Source organism: Balaenoptera acutorostrata, chromosome 1 (assembly GCF_949987535.1).
Source record: "Balaenoptera acutorostrata chromosome 1, mBalAcu1.1, whole genome shotgun sequence".
NCBI classification, from domain to species: Eukaryota; Metazoa; Chordata; class Mammalia; order Artiodactyla; family Balaenopteridae; genus Balaenoptera; species Balaenoptera acutorostrata.
In genome coordinates this window covers 18757812-18777532 of record NC_080064.1, presented here as the reverse complement: position 1 = coordinate 18777532, position 19721 = coordinate 18757812, and the positions used below count along the sequence as shown (strand labels likewise).

The window sequence follows — 19721 nt, the reverse complement described above, 5'->3', positions numbered from 1 at the left end:
TCCACCCACCCAGTAGCCACGGTGACTACTTACAAAATGCAAATTTGATCGTATCTTCCTGCTTAAAATCCTTCAAAATCATTGCTATTAAGATAGCTGTTATTAACGTGTTCTCCAAAGCCCTGTGGTACAGTCCCTGCCAATGTCTCCCATCTTAGTAGGAAGACTCCTTCTAACTCCCTGCCGGCTCTCCAGTCATTGTGGCCTTCTTTTCATCTTTCTAAAACAATGTTTTCAAACATTTCTAATTGCAGCCTACAGAAAGGATTTTATTTTATAGTGCAACCTAGTTTGTTATGCATTAACAAACAAAAGTTTTGTAAAGCAGTACAGTACTTAGCTTTACTACTTATACAATGCACTCTGATATTTTCTATTCTATTTCTTTGAAAAAGTACCCACTAAATTGATATTATTACCAATGAGGTACAACACACATTTTGAAAACCACTGCTCTGAGCATTCAATTTCTTTGCCTCGGGGCCTCTGCATATGCTATGCTCTGTCTGGAAAGCTTTTCTTGTATCCTCTTTACCTGGGTAAATTTTACTCACTCTTCAATCAAAGGATGCTTCTCTCTCCGGAGTCGACTGCCTGCATTTAAGTCCTGAAGATCGTGATGAATGATTTAATACATGCAAATAACTCAGAACAGCGCGTGGCAAATAGTAATGCTTCATCTTATTAATGCGGAAGGTAATTCTACAACTATTCGTGTGACTGTTAATATCTGTCTTCCCACACCTCCCAGACTACAAACTCATTAAGTCAGAGACTTTGGTTAATTTTTGTTCATCTTTATAGTCCTAGCGCCTCACTTCGCCTGGCACACAAAGGGCGCGCATAAACAATGGCTAAGAAAACACTGCCCAGAAGAAATAAAAACGTAGACAGACTGGGTACGGAGCCAGCGTAGGGCGTCACCACGGCGCTCCAGAGGCCCCGCCCCACAGGCGGGGCCCTGCCCACCTGGCTGTCGGTGGTCACGTGGGGCTCCGCTGGGTTGCCGCCGGCGAAGCTGGGCCAAGATGGCGACAGTGAAGAAGGCGCTCCTGCGGAGACTGGTGGGCTCGGCGTCCCTCCGGGCTGTAAGTGCCCCGGCCCGCCCAGGGGCGCTCCTGAAGGCACCGTGATGGTCAGGGTCGGGGACGTGGCCCATAGCGGCTGCTCTCTGAGAGGCGAAGCCGGAGAGCTCATCAGGCCAGGGTTGGGAGAGCTTTGGAATCTTGGACCCTCTCTGACCCGTCCAAATCCCTTGAGGGGCATGGGGAAACGGAGGCCCAGAGATGGGGAGCGACTCGCCCGGGTCGTGGAGACCTGGGTCGCCATCCCAGGCGTCCTAATTCCCTGGCCAAGGCTCTTTCTGGTGACCCTGGCATGTGTCTCCCGCTAATTGAGCTTCAGACTTTTTCAAGTCCCTCATTAAGGAAAATCATGATTACCCTGCCAGTTCGAGTGGAGAAAGCCAGGTCATCTCCCTCCGTTCGTCTCCATTTCCAGCTCTTGTTGCGTTTGGGGACGCTTGGCGAGCTATCCCAGCGTGCCGAGCAGGACTTGGATCGCGTGCGGCCAGTTGTGATTCCCTTGGAATTGTACTTTGGGCCAGTTTGATCCTGGTGTTTCCACCTCTCGCCCATGCTCAGTGAGTGGAAGGAAAGTGTAGGAGACCTAATTGTATAAAGGGTTGAATACATTGTGTTGGGAAAAGCTCGAGCTGAGATGTCCCAGTGGTTCTGAAGCCACTTTTTCGGTTGAGTGACAGGTCTCTAAACCCCGGTTTTCTTGATCTATGACATGAAAAAACGTTACCTCAGGGTTGGTTTGGAGATTAAGGAAAACGTAAGTAAAGCATTTAACATTGTTCTAGCTCTTAGGAAGTGATTGCTCAGTTGTTGCCTTAGAGTTTAGGAGGAGTTTAAACTGGTAAAAATTACACTGTCTTGGCAGTAGGGGCCCCTCTCAGAAAACCACTTGAGTGTCTACTAGACCACCTTCCCCCACCGATTGCTTATTGCAGATAAATCCAGTAAATCCAACTTGAAAAGTTAAGAATATTAAATGAGATGGTGGATGTAAATGTGATTTGAAAAAATTCCTGGTGTAATGAAATGCTGGTAGTAGGCCCTCCCTCCATGGGGTAACTTGCACAGACTTGATGTCGGAACCAGACGGTTAAATGCAAACTTCCTCACTTCCTACCTGTGTGATTTGGGGTCTTTCTGAGGCTGTTTCCTCTTCTATGGAATTGGAATAGTGTTAGTTCCTGTCGTGTAGGGACTAAATGAGGTGCTGATGTCTGGAAGTTAGCACTGGGCTTTAGTCAGTTTTAGCTGTTGATATAGGTACCATAGCTCAGGAGGCTGTGGCCCAGGATTTGTGTGGTTAGAGGGGATTATTTCCATGCAGAACTTTACAGAGGGAATGAACTGGGTGTTTAACCAAGGCGAGAGAAGACCGGGGCAGGGGGGACCGAAGGGTGACAGAGGCAACATGGCCTAGGGGTTAAGAGCATAGGCTCTAGATCCACACTGCTGAGTTCAGATATGAGCTCAGTGACCAGCTAACCATGTGACCTTGGGAAAATTACTTAATCTCCTTGGACTTCAGATTTCTCACCGTAAAATGGGGATTATAATAGTTCCTACCTAATAAGGTTGTTGAGAGGATGATATGGGTTAATATGTAAAAGGCTCTTCTAAGTGCCTGGCAAATAGTAAATGCTTCAATAATAGTAAATACTTGTTTTGTTGTTAGTACATGAAGAGTTGTTATGGGGAAGGAAGTAGAATTGAGTTTATTCTGTTCTCATAAAAGGAACTTGGAAACAGGTTTTACATTCTTTCAACAACATTCACTGGTTATTTATTGAGCCCATATTAGGTAGCAGGGCCTTAGAAACATAACAATGAATAAAACAAAGTCCCTACCTCATGGAGCTTACATTCCAGTGCGATCCTTTTAGGGTAATGTACCAGCAGAGGCTGAACATCCCTTTTGGAGGGAGATTCAACTTGCAGGGACCTTCCAACCTAGCCTGTTGACTTCCTGAAGTTCAGTGGCTCATCACCTTAGTCTCTAGGAAGCTTTGCTGGCTAAAACCAAGGCCAATTCAGGTGAGTTGTTTAAGTTCCAGCTGATTCATAGCTGGGAATATTTCCTTCCTTAAGGGTTGCAGGAATTTGGGATCCTTGTCAGATTCCCAGTACCCCTCGCCCCTTGCCCCATTGCAATATGTTTATCCAGAGCAAATCTGGTAAAATGTAATTAATTTAAACAGTATTAAGTAGTACTAAGAAGAATAGAGGAAAGAGGGGAGAAAAACCTTGTATTAGTCGGTGGTGGTGGGGAGGGGGAGATTTCCTATAGAGGACTTTATATAGGACAGACTTTATACAGAGCAGACTCGGGGCCTTTTTTTTAATGTCTTCAACTGCTGAAGGTTTTATCTCCTCTCAGACTCACTCTCCTTGTCATCACCCAGCCTATGATTATAAGAGAACAGAGCCCCGTCCATCCCCACAGCCCCACAAAGTCCAAGAGCACTTCTCGCCACACTTAGTAATTGCCCTCCTCTGGGGCAGGTATGCTCTTCATGCATTTATTTGTTGTTTTTATAACTAATGAGTTCCTCCTTTGTGCCAAGCACAATGTCAAACGTGAGAGGAAGTGGAGGTTACGACAAACTCGCTCATAGAGCATACATTCTACTGGAGGAATCATTGAGCAGGCATTATTTGCAGTGCTCTCAAGGAAGTAATTATAGTCCTGAAATAGAAAATAATGAGGGTGAGGGGATTGGCAACTTTACAAAGGGTAGTCAGAGGGGCCTATCTATGACTGAAAGATGAGAGGGAGCCAGATGTGGGAAGGGCCAGGTGAAGAGCATCCTGGGAAGAGGGAACTGTAAGCCCTGAGGCCCTGCTGTGGGAGAAAGGCTGGTGGGTCTGGAGTATAGTGACCCATCTGAGGGGTGGGTGCAGAACAGAAGGAACCAGTAATGAGTTCACGGAGATTGGCAGGAGTCAGGTGATAAGAATCTTATAGGCCATGGTGAGTGGGGAAGGAATGAGTCAGGTTTCTGGCTTAGGCAACAGGGTGCATGTGATGCTTCTTACTGAGATAGGAAGACTCAAGTCAGACTGGGCTTTAGGAGAAATTAAAGTTCTGTTTGGGGACATCTGTGAGAGCGCAAATAGGTTTGTTTAAAAAAACAACCTAGGGGGGCTTCCCTGGTGGCGCAGTGGTTGAGAGTCTGCCTGCCGATGCAGGGGACACGGGTTCGAGCCCTGGTCTGGGAAGGTTCCACATGCCACGGAGCAACTAGGCCCGTGAGCCGCAGTTACTGAGCCTGCGCGTCTGGAGCTTGTGCTCTGCAACAAGAGAGGCCGCGATAGTGAGAGGCCCTCGCACCGCGATGAAGAGTGGCCCCCACTTGCTGTAACTGGAGAAAGCCTTTGCACAGAAGCGAAGACCCAACACAGCCATAAATAAATAAATAAATGGATCATCACGTTAAAAAAAAAAAAACAACCTAGGAACTTCCCTGGTGGCGCAGTGGTTAAGACTCCACGCTCCCAATGCAGGGGCCAGGGTTCGATCCTTCGTCAGGGAACTAGATCCCACATGCATGCCACAACTAAGGAGCCTGTGAGCCACAACTAAGGAGCCCACATGCCACAACTAAGGAGCCAGCGAGCTACAACTAAGACCCAGTGCAACCAACTAAATAAATAAATATTTTTTAAAAATAATTAAAAAAAATAAAAACCTAAATGCTCAACTGTCAGGCGGTTGGAAATGGGTCTGGACTAAAGGAGAGTTGGAAATGGCCCTGTACTGGGAGCATGAATCACTTACTCCAGAGGTCCCCAACCCCCGGGCCATGGACCAGCATCGGTCTGTGGCCTGTAAGGAACCGGGCCGCATAGCAGGAGCTGAGCGGTGGGCAAGGGAGCAAAGCTTCATTTGCGGCTCCCAATCACTCCCATTACCGCCTGAGCTCCGCCTCCTGTCATATCAGTGGCGGCATTAGATTCTCATAGGAGGGCAAACCCTACTGTGAACTGCACATGCGAGGGATCTAGGTTGCTCGCTCCTTGTGAGAATCTAATGCCTGATGATCTGAGGTGGAGCTGAGGCGGTGACGCTAGTGCTGGGGATGGCTGCAGATACAGATTATCATTAGCAGAGAGGTTTGACTGCACAGAGACGATAATAAATCAGTTGCTTGCAGACTCATATCAAAACCCTATCAGTGAGTGGCAAGTGACAAGCTGCATCTTACGGAGTAGACTGGACATAAGCAACACACTTCAAGTGTCACTGTCTCCCATCACCCCCAGATGGGACCATCTAGTTGCAGGAAAACAAGCTCAGGGATCCCACTGATTCTGCATTACGATGAGTTGCATAATTATTTCATCATATATTACAATGTAATGATAATAGAAATAAAATGCACAATAAATGTAATGTGCTTGAATCGTCCCGAAACCATCCCCTCCCCCCCCACACAGTCCGTGGAAAAATTGTCTTCCACGAAACCAGTCCCTGGTGCCAACGAGGTTGGGGAGCGCTGTCTTACTCTATTCCTGTTTCTAAGTGAAATTTTTTTTTTGTTCTTGATTCTAAAACAGAGCATATGTGAATTAAAGGGTGAGAAATACTGCTTCTTGTCTCAGTATTAGTGAAGATGGATACATTCTTTCAGATTTGCCCCCCTGGAGAATTGTGACAATTTCCTCCTGTTACTTTTTGTTTCCTCTTTTAAACCAAAGGTTAGCACCTCATCTGTGGGTACTTTCCCAAAGCGAGTGAAAATTGTGGAAGTTGGTCCCCGAGACGGACTACAAAATGAAAAGGTAAGGATGGAAATCAACCAAAAAAGTTTTTGCAGGCATTGAGCGTTCCATGTGGTGGGTGCAGAACTATACCCAACTTAGGGCCGGGTCGGGGAGGCCAGGCAGGCACCTGTGACAGTTCAGGCACAAGTGTTGTGACCCCGGGTCCACCTTAAGGCCCTGTTGGGGGGGGGGGTGTGGATGGTAAGTGCTGCAGGAGTGCAGAGGGAAGGTGAGGGTGTGCCTTTGATCCAGCAATTGCACATAAGGGGATTTGTCCAAAGGAAGTCATGAAAGTCACATGCAAAGATTTACCCTTGCGGATGTTCCTTAAAACCCTGTTGTAACAGCAGAACAGTTGGAAACAACCTAAATGTTCAGTAGGGGAAAGATAAATCAAATACATTAATGACTTCATAAAATGGAATATTGTGAAGCCGTTAATAATATAGGAGTATATTAAGATGTAATCAGATTATAAGATAGTGTCTATATATATATATTTAATCTTATACTTTTGTGTAAGAAACGAAAAAGTTTATATATGTGTGGGAGCATCTGCCTAGAAAAGGATCATAGAACAGTGCTGTCCAATAGAACTTCCTATGAAGACACAAGTGTTCTAGGCTTGAGCTGTCCCAGACACTAGCCACTAGACACTTGTGGCTGTTGAGCACTTGAAATGTGACTAGTGTGGCTGGGGAATTGAATTTTTTAATGTAATTTTAATTAATTTAAATTTAAATAACCACGTATGGCTCATGTCTAATGTACTGGACTGCACAGATCTAGAAAGTTACCTATCAGGGTATTGAGAGAGTTTTCTCTGGGAGGTTTTAAGGGTGATTTTCTTTTGTTTTTGCCATGTTTTTCTGAAATAATCATGTAGTAATTATTTTTTCAATAAGAAAACCTCTTTTAAAATTTTTTTTTTTAAAGCATGATCAGCCTACCTTTAATAGTGAGTGTTGGTTGGAAACAATAAGCTGTAAGCTCTCTGAGGACAGGATCATGTCTGTTCTGCTCACCGCTGTATCTGTAGCTCCTAGCACAATCCTTGGAACATAGAAGGCTCTCAAAAATTACTTGTGGAATAGATTAAATTAAAGCAGTGGGAGAGAAATTGGGGGTGGAAGGGCCTGGCGAGAAGGACTTGGAGTTTTTAGGATTTTTGACCTAATCCTGTAAGTACTAGGGAGCCATGGAAGGCTTTTGAGCAGGAGAGTGAGATAATGGAGACTGTGCTTTAGAAGGATTCCTGTGTGGGATGAATTGGTAGAGTGACTGTGACCATGCCGTAACATACATGGGATAATGATGGTAGATTTGGAGATAGGAGTCCACAGAGTCTGGTGAGCAGCTAGACATGGTGAGGGAGGGAAAGAGAGAAGCAGTAGGCTGATCATGGGAGGATGAGATCCTGTGCCAGCTGAGAGATGGAAGGGGGAGGGTGTGACCCTTTGGAGGCCACATCTCATAGGACCCAGAAGGTTAGTCATCTCTGCCCTTTCAGGCCATGGCAATTTGTTTATGATGGGGTCATAACGTAACAAAAATTTAGTTTAAAAGCCTGTATGACAGGAAAATATTGTTTCCATGTCAGTATTAACTCATTTTCAAGTGAGAAACTGCTTCCACTGCAAAATGCTATCTGTAGAACTCGAAGACAAACCTTGTTCTGCACCTGTTGGCCAGGATTACATGTGAATTCATGTTAGTATTTGAAAGTTGAGGTAGTGAAGTGCTTGCTGTAGTAAAAGCTTTGAACTAACATGCTGCATTCTGAGACCATTTTATTACTGACTTTGCCAACCTGTCTTTTCTGGTTTTTCTCTGCATTACAGAATATTATACCTACTCCAATGAAAATCAAACTGATAGACATGCTCTCCGAAGCAGGACTCCCTGTTATAGAAGCCACCAGCTTTGTGTCTCCCAAATGGGTTCCCCAGGTGAGCCCCAGCCCTCAGGCATGTCTCAGATGAGAGGGATGTAAAGTTTTGCACTTGCCCTGGAAGTCAGTAGAAGTCAGGAGTGTAGGTTTCCAGGTCTCTGGCTTTGAGAGCTCTCTGTGCTTCATAGTAGCGTGTGCAGCAAAAGAGCATGCCCCAGGAAGCAGGTGGCTTGGATTCAGTCTTGGCTCTGCCCCGACTTGCGTGGTGAGCTTGGTGAGGCCTTCCCCTCTCCAGCTTCAAGATGACCTCTCAGGTCTCTTCTGCCTCTAAGAAGTCTAGAATCTCTAGGCCTGTCTAGAGGTGTGGCTTCTGCGTTTGTGAAGGGGAAAGACTGGCGACTCCTGCTTCACAGAGATAGTCAAGTGGGAAGAAAGGTCCTGTTCCAACTGAGTTAGGTGACAGCTGAGCACAGTGCCGGGCTCGGAGCACATTCTCAGCAAATGGCTACAAGTACCATTGCTGCTCTTACTCCTTATGTAGAGTGGACAGCGTTAACCATATGGAGAAACTGGGGATCTCACCCGTGCCAAAGAGCCTTCTCGCTCATCAGCAGTCAAACAGATAGTAAAAGCATTGGGGAGACTCAGCTCTGCAAAAGGACTCATTCTCCAAGGGTCCTGGAGAACAGAGATTTTGTGCTAAAACGGTTTTCTCTACCTGAACTCTCTGCCGGCCCTTGGTGGTGACTTGGCAGTGTCTCCTTTGGCTCTCAGATGGCTGACCACGCTGAAGTCATGAAGGGCATCCAGAAATTTCCTGGCATCAGCTACCCAGTGCTGACCCCAAATTTCAAAGGCTTCCAGGCAGCGGTAAGAGACTTGTTTTTGGTGGGGGCCCCTGAAATGAAATTGATGACATTGGCCTCTGTCTTGTCCCTGGGCTCAGTCCCTGTCCCAGGATGTCTGTCTGAATGACTTGTCTCCAGCGGTGATGGGCACCGTCAGACAGACCTGGGGGCAGTCCTGGCCCTGCCACTCCCAGCTCTCTGATCTTGACAAGCTGCTAAACCTCTTTGAGCCTCAGGTTCTGCCTATAAAATAAGGTTAATGATGGTACCTAACATTGTGAGGATTTCAGAAGATAGGATGCACATGAGTTGCTTAGTAAGAGCCTAGTAGAAGATAAGTGCTTAATAAACGTTAGCTCTTCTTGTTGTTGCCCATCTCCTCTTTAAAGAAAGGTGATCGAGCTCTTCACAAGAGTTAAAGGTAGTTGCTAGTATCTGTCAACTTTCTTATAATTTTACATGAGAACGTCATTGGAGATGTTGATTCCGAATTTAGGCAAAAAGCTTCTTTGAAGAGTGAGTTCCAGGCTGGGTCGCGGCTCCCTAGTTCCCGCCATCTCCCGCCGTCTTTTGCTTAAGGTGCTACTGGGTTTCCGCCTGGCTGCTCTTCGGGTGACTCCATCCTCGCTGGGCTGCTTGGAGCTGCGGCCTGTGTGGACTTCCGCCCCCAACCCCTGCGCGGGCTGAGCCGGGCCGGAACATGGCTGCGTGGGGGCTGGATCATCTCAAAAATGACTACAGTAGAAGATTTTGCCGACCTTCCAGGGCACCTGACATTAATACGGAGCAAGGCCAGAATATACTGGAAATCTTACTAGACTGTTTTGAAGAAAAAAGTCTTGCCAGTGATTTTAGCACAAATTCCACAAAATCAGTCTTTTATTCAACACCTAAAATAAAAGACATTTGTGTTCAGTCACCAAGTAAATAGGGGACACGAGTTTGATCCCTGGTCCGGGAAGATCCCACATGCCGTGGAGCAACTAAGCCTGTGTGCCACAGCTACTGAACCTGCACTCTAGATCCCGCGAGCCACAACTACTGAGCCCATGTGCCACAACTACTGAAGCCTGTGCGCCTAGAGCCCATGCTCCGCAACAGGAGAACCACTTCAATGAGAAGACTGCACACTGCAACGAAGAGTAGCCCCCGCTCACCACAACTAGAGAAGGCCTGCGCACAGCAACAAAGACCCAATGCAGACAAAAATAAATAAATAAAATAAATTTAAAAAAAGAATGCATTAAAAAAATCCTTGGAGAGGTTTCAAGAGGGAGTAGAATATAATGAAAACTTGCTTTTGTTACTTTACGTAATTGAGTTCCATAGTGTATCTGCTGAACTAGCAATGTAGAGGCTCCATTATTTACGTATTTCCCTATTGGTAGATTTTTAGATTTTTTTCCCTCTATTCATTATAACAGTGATGTAGTGAACACCTTTGTTTATGCCTCCTTGTTTGCATTTGTAAATTGAATTTCTCTAAGATATGTGCTTTTGAAACGAAATTGTTAAGTATTGTCAGTTTTTTCTGCAGAATGGTCTATTAGTTTACTTTCCCACCTGTGATGTGTGAATGGGATTTCTCTTTTCTAGAATTAAAAAATTTACGACTTGAAAAAAAAAAAGAGTGACTTCCAGGGTGGCGACGGCAGCAGCAATGTTGGTCCTTGGGGGAGGCCAAGGCTTCTTTTTTATTGAGATATAATTCACTGTATTAATTTCCTAGGGCTGCCATTATAAAATATGAAAAAACTAGGTGGCTTAAAACAATAGAAATGTATTCTCTCACAGTTCTGGAGGCTAGAAGTCCTAAATCAAGGTGTCAGTAGGGTTGGTTCCTTCTTCTTCTTTTTTTTTTTTTAAATTTATTTATGTATTTATTTTTGGTTACGTTGGGTCTTTGTTGCTGTGCGTGGGCTTTCTCTAGTTGCTGCAAGCAGGGGCTACTCTCTGTTGCGGTGCATGGGCTTCTCATTGCGGTGGCTTCTCTTGTTGCAGACCATGGGCTGTAGGCACGTGGGCTCAGTGGTTGTGGTGCACGGGCTCAGTAGTTGTGGCTCGTGGGCTCTAGGTGTGTGGGCTCAGTACTTGTGGCTCGTGGGCTCTAGAGCGCATGCTCAGTGGTTGTGGCTCACGGGCTTAGTTGCTCCGTGGCATGTGGGATCTTCCCGGACCAGGGCTCGAACCTGTGTCCCTTGCATTGGCAGCTAGATTCTTAACCACTGCGCCACCAGGGAAGTCCAGGTTGGTTCCTCCGAGGGCTCTGAGAGAGAATCTTTCCACGCCTCTCTCCTAGTTTCTGGTGATGATTGGCAATCCTCAGTGTTCCTCCGCTTGTAGGTGCGTTTCTCCAGTATCTGCCTCCACCTTCGCTGGCCTTTCCTCTGTGTCTGTCTTCACATGGGTGCAATCGTATAAGGGAAGAGGGACTAATATGACTTCATCTTAACTAATTACACCTACAATGACCCTATTGCCAAACAAGGTCACGTTCTGAGGTACTGGGGGTCATCATTTCAACATGTCTTTTTGGGAAGGACACAATTCAACTTATAATATTCATATATCATAAAACTCACCATTAGACAAAGGTTTTTGCCACTCTGTGTGGGTGTTCCTTGAAGAGAAAAGTGCTGAAAGGAATTCACCTGGCTGTTGGCAGGTTGCTGCCGGAGCCAAGGAAGTGGCTGTCTTTGGAGCTGCCTCCGAGCTCTTCAGCAAGAGGAACGTCAACTGCTCCATAGATGAGAGCGTGCGGCGGTTTGACGAAATCCTGAAGGCAGCTCGGGCGGCCAGTATCCCTGTGCGGGGGTGAGTCTGACCACATTGCTGCTGCCTCTCTCTATTTGCTCAGTACCATTCTGGGTAGGGCCAGGCTCTAACTCCAGCAACCATCCCTCACAGACTCCTTATCCTGGGTGCAGGCAGCCCAAGCTCCACACCCAGACATCTTTTCCCAAGTAAATTTGGTCAGAAGAAATCCTGGCAAGTGCTTTCCCCAAACCTGATTTTTGGGTCAGTTCACCAGAGGAATCTAGCAGGACAGACACTAAGCAGGGTTTGTGGAGGTCAGTTTAATCCTGGCTCCACCACCAACTCTTCACACATCCCCGAGGAATCCCCTTGGCCTCTAAGATGTCTCCGACATCACATCTTTAATAGCAGTAGTGCCAGGCGTTGTCCATGTATTATCTAATTGTAGCCTCACAGTCGCCCAGCAAGGAGGCCTCTGTCCCCACTTCCAGATGACAAAACTGCAGCTCGGGAAGGATGAAGAGTCTGCTGTGAGGTCACACAACAAACTGCAGCCAGAACGCTGTTTCAGAAGTGCACATCTGATCACATCACTCCCTGGTTAAAAACCTGTCAGTGACTCACCGACTCCAGACTTTTCAACATGGTTTACAAGCCCCTGCGTTTTTCAGCCCCTGTCACTCTCTGCAGCCTCGTTGCTCACGTCCCTCTTCTGGCCCTGCTTCCTCAGCACACTGCATTCCAGCCAACTGGAATTTCTTTCCATTTGTCACATGGCCCAGTTCTCTCCTGCCTCTGGACCTTTGTACGTGCTTTCTGTAGACTCAGAACACTCTTCCTTCTACATCCTACTTGTCAGGGCTAACTCCTGCTCATCTTCAGGTCCTCTCATGGATGCCAGTTTCTCCAAGAAGCTTTCTCTTCCCTTAGGCGGAGTTGGTGTCCCTCCTCTGGGCTCCCAGAGTCCCCTGAACATCCTCTAACAAAGCACTTACCTGCTTGTTAAATTCTCCTCTGCCTCCCATCCCCCACTAGACTGTGCTCTCCGTGAGGGCAGAGCCCACCTCAGTCCCTGCTGTACTCCCTCTCCCAGCTCTGGGCCTAGCACATAGTAGGTGCTCAGAAACCGACGGGCGGATAGATGGATGGGGAAGCAAGGGCATGTCAGGTCTTCGTGACTCCCAAGCCTGTGCTCTTTCCTCAGTATTTCTTTAGCTTTTCTGTGCTCAGCAGTGATTGGAGAGTAAGAAGAAGGATTAAGATGGAAAAATACACTGAGATGTTTGAATCTGAAACTTATTTATCCAGCAGACATTTATCATGCCTCGTAATATGCAGAGTACTTTGTAAGACTCTAAAAGGTTTTAATGGAGCCTCAGCCTGAATGGGGCGGGTGGACACAGAAGCTGGCTACACCCAAGATCCGGACTCCTCACCGTAACTCGCAAGACCCCATGATCAGGCCGGTGGCCTCCTCTCCAACCTCATGTTGTACTTCTTTGCCCCTTGCTGCCCATACCTCAGCTGTTTTGTCCTTTGTTCTGTGTCTTGAACACACCTACTCTTCGGTCTCAGGGACTCTACACTGGTTCTTCTCTCTGCCTGGAACACGGCTCTCCCCCCATCTCAGCTCCAGCTTCACGTCCTCACAGAGGTCTTCCTGGGCCATCCTACTGCTGTTGGCCTCCTCTGGTTGCTCCTGTCACACTTCCCTTGTCTTTCCTTCATAGCACGTCACTTTTTGAGATTATCTCCTTCCCTTATTAGATCACTTTTTTACCGGCTGTCTCCCTAACTTGAAACCTTAAGCTCCGTGGCGGTGGGGATCTTTTCAGTCTTGCTCACTGCACTTCCCCAGTGCCTGGCACGCTGTGGGCAGCTCGGTATATATCAGTTGAATAAATGAGTGTTGGAACCCTCTGGCCCCTCAACTGGAGCAGCCGATCCCTTGGCCCTTGGCTGGCCCAGCTTTTTTGTTCCCGCTTTGGTTTCATCCGTCCTTGGTCCTCTCCCGAGCGTGGCCCCACTCTGTGCGGCTCAGCTGGCTGCCCATATTGCCCTCTTCAGCTTCTCCTCCTCCTTGGTTGATCTCTGGCTGCCTCTCTGTGTGTCGCCTGCTTCCTGAACTACAGGCCTGTTAGTTTCTTCCCTTCCCTGCTGTGGCGCTGCGCTGGCCCCTCCTGGCACTGAGCAGCAGTGCCTTCGTCCGGCTCACCAGCATTGAATTAGCCTTCCACCCAGGCCCTTGGCCTCCTGCCCGGCTGCAGGTTTGGGTGCAGGCTAACCAGGGATGTGTGTCAAGCAGCTACCCTGCCCCAGCTCTGCTGGCCAGAGAGCCCGGGGGCATTGACACCAGTCCTCCCTGTTTTCCCACAGGTACGTCTCCTGCGTGCTTGGATGCCCTTACGAAGGGAAGATCTCCCCGGCTAAAGTAGCTGAGGTGCGTGTGGGGGGCGGGGGGCGGGATTTCCTGAGGTTTGGCTCCCGTGCCTGCCCCTGAGTGCGTAGGTTGCTCTCCCCACACTTTCATGGTGGGTCACGGATTTCATTTGTTTGCCCAGCTCCTTCATTAAGCCCCTCTGAGAGCACAGCCCTGCACTCACCCCTGGAGGGCCACCTCCTGGCCTGGCATGGAGTCCCTGAAGCCCCTGCCCTCTACCCCAGGGTGAAAGCCCCTGAGTCCGTTTCCAGTCTGGTCGGTGGACCGGTGATGTGAGGTGAGAATCCTCTGCAGAGGGGTCCCTTGTAGTGGTTGGAGAGGCCATTGACATCCTCTGAGAAGAACACAGGGCGGGAAATGAACAACCCAAGAACTTATGTCATTTTGTCCTCAAAGCCACCCAGCAAATTTGGTGTTATTGTTATTCCATTTTACAGTTGAGGAAACTGAGACTAACTTGCCATGCAGGTTGCAAATGGTGAAACCAGGTCTCAACCCCCATCTGCTTACCTCTAGAGCCCTCTTGCTCTTCCCACACACCAGGCAGCACCCAGAAGTGAGCATTGGTGACAGTAGCAACTGCCTATTGAGAGTGGCTGCTCTCGTCCGGAATCTCAGCCTCCTGTGGCCGCCAGTCCTGCCTGTATCCCTGCAAAGGCTCGTCATTGTTTTTCAGAAGCAGAAATTGAAGCTCAGGGAGGTTAGGTCCGTGGCCAAGGCCTCATAGCTAGTGAGCAGCAGAAGTGGTCACGTCCAGCGTCGCGTCACTCCCAAGCCTGCCCCTTTGGCTCCACCCTCTGCCGCCCGCTGGCTGCCATGGCTCCTGGTCTTTCTGCCCACATGGGCGGCCGCGGAGGGGGCGCACCGGTTTCTTTATCCAGCAGACCGCCGTTGAGCACCACCACGTCCCTGACCCCACCTCCCGCTTCCTCCCGCTTCTCCAGTGGAACAGTGTGCAGCAGCACCTCCCCGGGTGGGGCGTATACTCTCTGGTTCTGCAGTGATTTTAGGGGTGGACAGGTGCGCTTCTAAAAATTTTAGTAGTTAGGTACTTCCCTTAAAAATATATAACTAGCACCTCAGACCCATGTTTCACACATCTTCCTACCAAGGATAGAGCTACGCGAAAGGAATCAATTCTACTGATTCTGGTCCTTGGGTCTGACACAGTGTGTGAAGGTGGTAAGTGAAGGAGTGGATGGAGTTTGAGACACGCGCGGGAAGAAAGCACAGGGGTTGGGGCCCCAGGGCCTGCACCCAGTGGCCGGCTCTGCTGCTTACGTCCCAGTCTCCTGATGAGTAGAAGGAGGATTATCATTCCCACTCATGAAGTTGTAAGGAGTCTGTGGTCTGATAGGAATTTAGTGTCTCAGACGTGGAGGTGTTCTGCGTAGGCCAAGGACCCCTGGCTTGAGGAATCCGGGGTCCTCCAAGCGCCTGCTTGTTTCCCCAGGTCGCCAAGAAGATGTACTCAGTGGGCTGCTATGAGATCTCTCTGGGGGACACCATTGGCGTTGGCACTCCCGGGACCATGAAGGATATGCTGTCCGCTGTCATGCACGAGGTGCCAGTGGCTGCCCTGGCTGTCCACTGCCATGACACCTATGGCCAGGCCCTGGCCAACACCTTGATGGCCCTGCAGGTAATCAGGGCATGTCCCAGAATAGAGGCACATGTCCATTCTCCCAAAGGGTATGGTGGCAGGACAGCTATGTTTCATTTATTCTTTCAGCAAGCATTCACTGTGCTGAAGGCCCACACCTGTGTGCCAGGCCGCAGGCTGGCCATGGCGGACACAAACATGTGACCCTGCCCTGAAAGTGCCTGCATCTGTCTGTTAGGAGAGACAGTCGAGAATCAGGTGATAATCCTAATGCATTGTGACAGATGCCACGCAGGGAGGAAGCATGGGGTTCGGGAAGGCCCCAGTCCCAGCTGGGGAGGTCAGGGAGGATTCGCCAGGGGAGGCCTGAAGGACACGAAGAAGTTAAGCAGTTGAAAAAGGGAAGCGGAAAGGTGACCAGGCAGCACTGCGTTTTAAGACTAAGGTGGGGTCAGGGAGGACTCAGGTGCCCTGGCCCCGCCCTGGCACACAGGGCTGTGAGTGCAAGTGCATGTGCCTGTGTGTAGCGAGAGCAGGCAGGAAGGAGGGAGGGAGGGAGGGAGGGAGGCAGAGGTCACGCAGAGGGAGAACCTTTAATGCTGTTCCCCAAAGATTGGACTCAGACCTCAGATTGGGTTTCTTTTGAGGCTTACTTCTTGCGGGCTGGCCCAGAATGAGGGTCCCATGGCCCAGCAGCCCCTTAGACGGAAAATTCCGAGTGTCTGACCACAGGCTGCCTTGCTGTAGTGATAGTCTAAGTCTAGCCGGTTGTCTTTAGGTTAGCTAGAGCAATCCTGGGCCACCTTATTTTTTCCCCTCTTTTTAGTTCTCACATTACCTCCTTGAGGCTCATGTCTTTAAGCCAGATGATTCTATTACCTTCTGGGTCTGTTTTCTCAGAGTTGAGGTTTAAGGAGAGAGGAGAAAGTGAAACAGTCATCTTAGGAAAGTGGGAGCGACTGACCTAGGGAAATGGGATAGGCCCCCGTGGGGTTAGAGGCTTGACGTGGGGTGAGGGAGCGGGGGTGGGTGAGTGAACACAGGAAGCAACAGGGGTCTGAAACCTCAACAGTGGGAGAGTAAGGTTAGTTTAGGTCGGTGATCGGGAAGGGCCCCTCTGAGGAGGTGGCTTTTAGGCTGAGAAGGAGAAGGTGAGGAGTCACCCATGAAAGGAAGGAGGATAGATATTCCTGGCAGAGGAAACAGTGTAGCATAAAAGACTCACACTGTTTTAGGAACTAAAAAGAGGAACAGTTTCTTTCAGTGGGATTTTCACATCGACAGAATCATAAGCCAAAGAATTTCAGGCAGCAGATGGTAGGTTTACAAGAACCGGCTTTGTAGGCTCTGGTCCCCACAGTGACAGCCGTGTTTCACCATCCTTGTTTGCAGATGGGAGTGAGCGTCGTGGACTCTTCTGTGGCGGGACTTGGAGGCTGTCCCTATGCACACGGAGCATCGGGAAACTTGGCCACCGAGGACCTGGTCTACATGCTGGCCGGCTTGGGCGTTCACACGGTAATGCCACCTGCCTCCTGGTGGCGACAGCCCTGAACTGACCAGAGCTCTGCCTGAAGCTGGAGGACAGAAGCTGCTGGGTTTGTTCAGGGTTTTTGTGGTGGTGCTGGTGCAGTTAAGAGAAGGGTGCCAAGAGATTAGGGCCGTTCTGTCATATGTTTTGGGATAACAGAGTGTGGCAGATGGAGGCCACGAGAAGGCAGGCCCTCAGTGTGAGTCTGACGGTTGTCTGAGTAGGCACTGGGGTGTAGGGAAAGAGCCCTGAAAGAGTAAAGCCATGACCTGAAACGAGTCAGTTTCCTCTGGACCTTTGTTTTGTTCTCTGAAAAATGAGGGCAGTAGAATTAGCCCCGCAGGGCTCTGCCGGAGTCAGTAAGGGCCTTCAGTGTGGGTTGGAAGCAGTGTAGCATCTGTGCTTTTGGATTAGACAGAACTGGGTTTAAAACCTAGTCCTGTCACTCACAGGCTGTGTGACCTGACAGATTACTTCACTGCTCTGGGCCTAAGAAATGGGAATAATAACAGCACCTATCTCACAGAGTTATTATGAGCATAAGAAAATGTGGAATGCTTGGCCCAGAGCTAAGCAGATAGTATGCATCAGTAAATAGGAGCTATTGTTATCAAGGTTTTCAGTGTGGCCCTTTTAGTTGGTGTTTTTACTCCTGTTTCTCTCTGCCTCACGGTCCTTACTTCAGTATTCAGTGTCTGACCACTGTGGGCCAGGCCTGTGCTAGACCCTGGAGTTGGAGAACCACACAGGACTACCGAGCTCCCTTCCCTGGTGGCGGCGCTACAAACCATTTCACACATTGAGGGCAGTCAGAGGGGAACCCCACATGCCACGAGGACACCACCTCACAGGCAACGGGTATCCTGTCGTCAGAGGAACGAGAGCCTGGTTGTCTTCACCCTCACACAGTTTTCTGTCCAGTCTGATGTTTCCCTGGGTGTTGAGGGCATGTCGTGACTTACTGCATCCTCTAACTTGTTTCTCAAAGGGTGTGAACCTCCAGAAGCTCCTGGAAGCTGGGGCCTTTATCTGTCAAGCCCTGAACAGAAGAACCAGCTCCAAAGTGGCTCAGGCTACCTGTAAACTGTGAGCCCCTTGCCCCCCGAAGCCCTGGGGACTGTGTGGGAATAGGGACATGTGTGGATGACTCACAGATGGGCATGTGGAAATGGGAATGAAATCAACAGGAGTAGGCACCTCACTGCCAGCTCTGCACCTAGGTCTCTCCTGGCGGAAAGGAGGTGGACTGGAGTTGCCCGGCCTCAGGCCCTCCCTTCCTGACCTGAGGATGAGTGAGAGGCTTGGGCAGCTGGAGGTCTCCCTTCACCATGGACCCAAAGGCCCAGGAGTTGGATGCCTGAGGGCACTTGGGAACCCAATTCTCTGACTTGGGTTGATCCTCAAGTCTCATCTCTGGGTGAAACCTGCCAGTTGGCCACTCTACACAGCTTGATGCTGCCATATCCTTGGGGCCATCGCTCGCTGACTTTGTAGGGCAAAGGGGCAGGGAGGAGTTTTTTCCTCAGCTGGCAGAGGGCATTTGGTAAAGGGGTGAGGGCTGAGCTGTGGTGGCCACCTGCCAACTCCAGCACCTCTGGAAAATCTCCACTTTGAACATGATTGTTGAAAACAGCTTACGTAATTAAAGGTTTAATGACATAACCATTCCAGTGTTCTGTTGTGCAGATGTGTGTACATAGGGGAGAGGGAATAAAGCATCTTTACGACATTTCCTCTAAGAGGAAAACATAGACTTCAGTTTATTTATTTATTTTTTTTAATTTTTTTTATAAATTTATTTATTTATTTTTGGCTGTGTCGGGTCTTCGTTGCTGCGCGCGGGCTTTCTCTAGTTGTGGTGAGCGGGGGCTACTCTTCGTTGTGGTGCGTGGGCGTCTCATTGCGGCGGCTTCTCTTGTCTTGGAGCACCGGCTCTAGGCGCGCAGGCTTCAGTAGTTGTGGCACACGGGCTCAATAGTTGTGGCTCACGGGCTCTAGAGCGCAGGCTCAGTAGTTGTAGCACACGGGCTTAGTTGCTCCGTGGCATGTGGGATCTTCCCGGACCAGGGCTCGAACCCGTGTCTCCTGCATTGGCAGGCGGATTCTTAACCGCTGCGCCACCAGGGAAGACTTCAGTTTATTAATCTCTGAATTTTCTCCCTCTTTCCCCTCTTGAGAATTGGGGAGGTCGGTGGTAATGACAGCGCTGACCAGAGCACCCTGGGGAGGTTGTTTCTGAGGCTTGTGGCTCTGTGACCTGGGCTGTTGCACAAAGTCCTCTGGGCCTGGGCAGGTGCAGCTCTGGGCGCACTCAGCTCTCAGGATCTCAGCCTCTCCTTCCTGTCAGCGTCCTTGCTGGACTCGGGCAGGCCCAGGGCACTCAGGCTGTGGCACACACGTGTGCATTTCTTCCTTTGCTCGGGTTTCATCATTCAGTATGTCATGCCTTTATACACATCATTCCTTAACCCTCCCTTTATTTTATAAATTTATTTATTTATTTATTTTTGGCTGTGTTGGGTCTTCGTTTCTGTGCGAGGGCTTTCTCCAGTTGCGGCGAGCGGGGGCCACTCTTCATCGCGGTGCGCGGGCCTCTCACTATCGCGGCCTCTCTTGTTGCAGAGCACAGGCTCCAGTCGCGCAGGCTCAGTAGTTGTTGTGGCTCACGGGCTTAGTTGCTCCGCAGCATGTGGGATCTTCCCAGACCAGGGCTCGAACCCGTGTGCCCTGCATTGGCAGGCGGATTCTTAACCACTGCGCCACCAGGGAAGCCCCCTCCCTTTATTTTAAACAAAATCAGAACACCAT

At 49.2% G+C, this 19721-nt stretch overlaps 1 protein-coding gene across 3 annotated transcripts; it reads left to right on the top strand.

Annotated features, from left to right (window-relative positions):
• The first annotated feature begins 949 nt into the window (after positions 1–949).
• Positions 950–18578, top strand: HMGCL (3-hydroxy-3-methylglutaryl-CoA lyase). Of its 3 annotated transcripts, XM_057541021.1 has the most exons (10): positions 1024–1088; positions 2963–3113; positions 5778–5861; positions 7685–7792; positions 8509–8604; positions 11248–11396; positions 13716–13779; positions 15233–15421; positions 16775–16900; positions 17902–18578. In XM_057541021.1, the coding sequence occupies exons 4-10, from the start codon at positions 7703–7705 to the stop codon at positions 18001–18003; spliced, it is 816 nt and encodes a 271-aa protein (XP_057397004.1). In that variant the 5' UTR covers positions 1024–1088; positions 2963–3113; positions 5778–5861; positions 7685–7702; the 3' UTR covers positions 18004–18578. The 3 variants fall into 3 exon arrangements, with proteins under 3 accessions (XP_007175175.2, XP_057397004.1, XP_057397007.1); XM_007175113.2 differs by lacking the exon at positions 2963–3113 and having other exon boundaries at positions 950–1088; XM_057541024.1 differs by lacking the exon at positions 1024–1088 and having other exon boundaries at positions 2980–3113; positions 8490–8604.
• The last annotated feature ends 1143 nt before the right edge of the window (positions 18579–19721 follow it).

Coding starts and splice junctions, on each gene's coding strand:
- HMGCL (XM_007175113.2), top strand. CDS start 1,029: ATGGCGACAGTGAAGAAGGCGCTCCTGCGGAGACTGGTGGGCTCGGCG. Junction 5,862..7,684: donor ACGGACTACAAAATGAAAAG/GTAAGGATGGAA, acceptor TCTGCATTACAG/AATATTATACCTACTCCAAT. Junction 7,793..8,508: donor CTCCCAAATGGGTTCCCCAG/GTGAGCCCCAGC, acceptor TTTGGCTCTCAG/ATGGCTGACCACGCTGAAGT.